The 2,584-nt window shown below is 31.7% G+C and overlaps 1 protein-coding gene across 1 annotated transcript in view; it reads right to left on the reverse strand.

The window, feature by feature from the left end:
* Positions 1-467: 467 nt before the first annotated feature.
* Positions 468-2,584, reverse strand: part of LOC106787569 (testican-2) — a 116,059-nt gene continuing 113,942 nt past the window's right edge. Inside the window, exons 7-10 of the mRNA XM_014750012.1 lie at positions 2,230-2,434; positions 1,822-1,981; positions 1,041-1,267; positions 468-734 (exon numbers count right to left, since the gene is read on the reverse strand). Of these exons, the coding sequence (XP_014605498.1) occupies positions 604-734; positions 1,041-1,267; positions 1,822-1,981; positions 2,230-2,434 (723 nt within the window). The 3' untranslated portion in view covers positions 468-603. The remainder of the gene's footprint in view (positions 735-1,040; positions 1,268-1,821; positions 1,982-2,229; positions 2,435-2,584) is intronic.

Below are 2,584 nucleotides of genomic sequence, written 5' to 3' on the forward strand. Positions count from 1 at the left end.
ATAATTATCCTATTAATAATAATAATAATAATAATAATTATCCTATTAATAATAATAATAATAATAATAATAATAATAATCTCTCTAATATTTTAGCAAACCACTGTCGTAGGACGAATGAAATAGTTTAATCAAATGATGCATGCTTCTTTCGTTGCTTTCTAATTTAATTTAGGCTCACCTTCGTTATTTTAGATTATAAATAGAGCCTTTCTTCATTTTTTTTTTCTTTTATTATTATTCTTCTTCTTTTTCTTCTTATCCTTTAAATGAACTTTTCATTTATTTTCTTTTAACGACATCTTAGATCTTAAAGTCAATGGACAAATAGACCGGCAACACAATCCGCGAGAAAGGAATTGCTCATGTGATTACAAAGTACTACACAAATATCATCATCATCATCATTATCATCATCATCATCATCATTATCATCATTATCATTATCATCACGTTTATGCATGTTACTACTCAGCGCTGCTGGTTCCCTTTTTTTTTTTTTCTTTCTTTCTACCCTACACAACACGACTTGCCATATTATTATAGCTCATCTTGCATTTTCTTTCTCTGTTATCCTACGCGTTTTATTGATCATCGATTTACCTAAAAATCTAACGGTTGATCGGCCGAACCTTCAAGATCCTGAGTTGAATCCGTACCACCATCCTCGTCGTCGTCCAAATCAACGCTGTTCGTTTTCAGGCCGCCATTGCTGATCTTGTTCACGATTGTGTCTATAGAGACATTTGTATTGATTAGATCTATTTCTTTTTATTTTATCGAAATATTTGAAGGATCGATCGATAAAAAAAAATATATATATATAATAAACAAATTTAAACAATAATTAATTAATCGTGTTTGCATCGCATTAGAATGTGTATTTCTGCGTGTTCAAATATATATAATATAATTTATTATTATTTTGAATTCTAATTAATTGTAATACATTCCTTGTGTTTTTCTTTTTTTCTTTTTTGGTTCTTCTCTTTGTACATATTTATAATTGGTATATGCGTTTTATTGGAGAATACACTTACCGCAATCAGGTTTTGTACCACGAGTTCTGGTACCAGCAAATTCAACACCATGCGGATCGACGCACCAGCAAAGGCCAAGTCCTCGGTGACACTGAGTGCTTCGATAATATCCTCTGGAATCGCATGCTGGTGCTACTTCTAATGGTGATCGTCTGCGAACTGCAGCGCAGGGTCGTTCAGCTTTAGCAAAACAACCGCACCATTCCAAACCGCTCACAAAAATATCGCTATAAATAATAAATAAATATATAAAAATGCGTGTGTATGTGTGTACGACGTACGATATGTGGGTATCATGTATGTATGTATGTATGGATGCATATATGTAGTTTATATTTGTATATGTACATCGTTTTGCTAAACGAGATCGGCTTTGGTTTTTACAACCAATGTATTTATATTTGCACACGATACTTTTTCCAATCGAACGATCGAAAATATTTTCATTTAAACGTAAATACTTTTCTTTTTTCTTTTTTTCTATTTTTACATTTATTGTCCTATCGTTTTACATGATGTTGTAAATACATCCACGATGGCCACAGTCAATACGAGTAGGCCAAAAAAAATTTAATATAATGATTTCTCGCGTGTGTTTTACACGATAATCGTAAAGATGGTAAAAAAGAAGAAAAAAAGAAAAAAAAAAAGGTAAAACAAAATGTTTGCCGGTGAAAATTATATTGTAACTCTTTTAAAATTACGCGTTGTTGGGGTTGTTTTTTTTTTATATCGATCAGGGAAGAAAAAAAAAACTGACTTGACTTGAATTTCTTTTTACCCGTCAGTGTCGCAACTATCGAGGAAAGGTTTTAGGCATGGCTCGTTCTGATCGTGTTCCAATCCGTAAAGTTCAGAAAGCGAGATCCTACCATCGCTATCGCTGTCCAAATGTCCAAACATCCACCTTACTTCGCTTTGGCAAGGGATTGGGAAATGACCTGAAGATTAACCCAAAATATATATTAGGATCGTAAAATGTGTTAGATTATTATAGAGATAGAAATGGTTGAATGTTTGTTTTATTATCAAAATAACTTTCATTAAAATAACTTTATTTCTCCCCTTATTTTCTTTTCTTTTCTTTTCTTTTCTTTTTCTTTTTCTTTTTCTTTTTCTTTTTCTTTTTCTTTTCTTATGAAAGAGAAATGAGAGATATAAATTTTGATATACGAGGGATAATACCTACCTATGGGCTTAGGATGTTGTCGACGATGTTTCGCATCCGCCATTACGACAGAGAACCAATCCAAAAGTCGATTAGCCATTGCTGGTTTTGATGACGGTGGACAATCCGTGTTATAAGTTGATTTCATCGGTGATGATACTGATTTTTCCATAACTTCGTTACTCAATAAATGTTTATCGTCGTATCTGTTGGCCGATGCGAGAGTCTACGCAACAAAATACATTTTACACATTTACGTATGTCCTATTGAAATAAATCGAATTATTTGACAAGTTAGATCGACGATTTTGAAATTCAATATTAATAAACGATACATATAAATATACCTATATATATATATATATATATATATATA

This window comes from Polistes canadensis, unplaced genomic scaffold, assembly GCF_001313835.1.
Source record: "Polistes canadensis isolate GaletaPanama2010 unplaced genomic scaffold, ASM131383v1 scaffold_106, whole genome shotgun sequence".
NCBI classification, from domain to species: domain Eukaryota; kingdom Metazoa; phylum Arthropoda; class Insecta; order Hymenoptera; family Vespidae; genus Polistes; species Polistes canadensis.